This window comes from Bison bison, unplaced genomic scaffold, assembly GCF_000754665.1.
Source record: "Bison bison bison isolate TAMUID 2011002044 unplaced genomic scaffold, Bison_UMD1.0 scf7180017864492, whole genome shotgun sequence".
In the NCBI taxonomy this organism is placed as follows: domain Eukaryota; kingdom Metazoa; phylum Chordata; class Mammalia; order Artiodactyla; family Bovidae; genus Bison; species Bison bison.
Genome location: NW_011495051.1, coordinates 7,139,312 through 7,139,822, shown reverse-complemented (window position 1 = coordinate 7,139,822; position 511 = coordinate 7,139,312). Strand labels below are relative to the sequence as shown.

General features: G+C 71.6%; 1 protein-coding gene across 1 annotated transcript in view; it reads right to left on the bottom strand.

The window, feature by feature from the left end:
- Positions 1-212: 212 nt before the first annotated feature.
- Positions 213-511, bottom strand: part of ZNF653 (zinc finger protein 653) — an 18,822-nt gene continuing 18,523 nt past the window's right edge. The window contains 1 exon segment of the mRNA XM_010828495.1: positions 213-348. Coding sequence (XP_010826797.1) covers positions 213-348 — 136 coding nt within the window.

Genomic DNA, 511 nt, shown 5'->3' with positions numbered 1-511 from the left:
GCTCGGTCCTACCCCCCCATCCAGGCCTAGCTAGGCCTGGTCCTACCCCCCCACCCCCATCTCCTCGGAGCCTGTGCCTAAACCCTCTCCGACTAGATTCCCTCTCAGCGACAGGGGAATACCTACAGTGACCATTCTTGTGTGCCCGGCGGGCGCGGTCCGTGTTGAGGGCGGCTCCGAGGGTCGTGCACTCTTTGGGGGGCGCTCGATGCTCAAGCCGGGGTCCTGCCGGGGCGGCCTCTGGTGCGGCCGCTGCAGAGGTCTCGGTGAGGGCAGCGGCTCCCTCGAGGGCCGGGAACGGGCCCGAGCCCGGGTACGCGAACGCGGATAACCGGGCCCCGGGGTGGCCTGCGGGCAGCAGGGGATGGAAAGAGGGAGCGGGCGCGGGATTGAGAACGCCCCCTGCGCGGCCCCGCGGGGCCCGGGGAGGTTGCGCTTCCCGACAGAGATCTCGGCGTTCTGCCTTTCGCCGCCGCCCCTCGGCCCGGCCGGTCCGGTCCCCGGTGTTCAG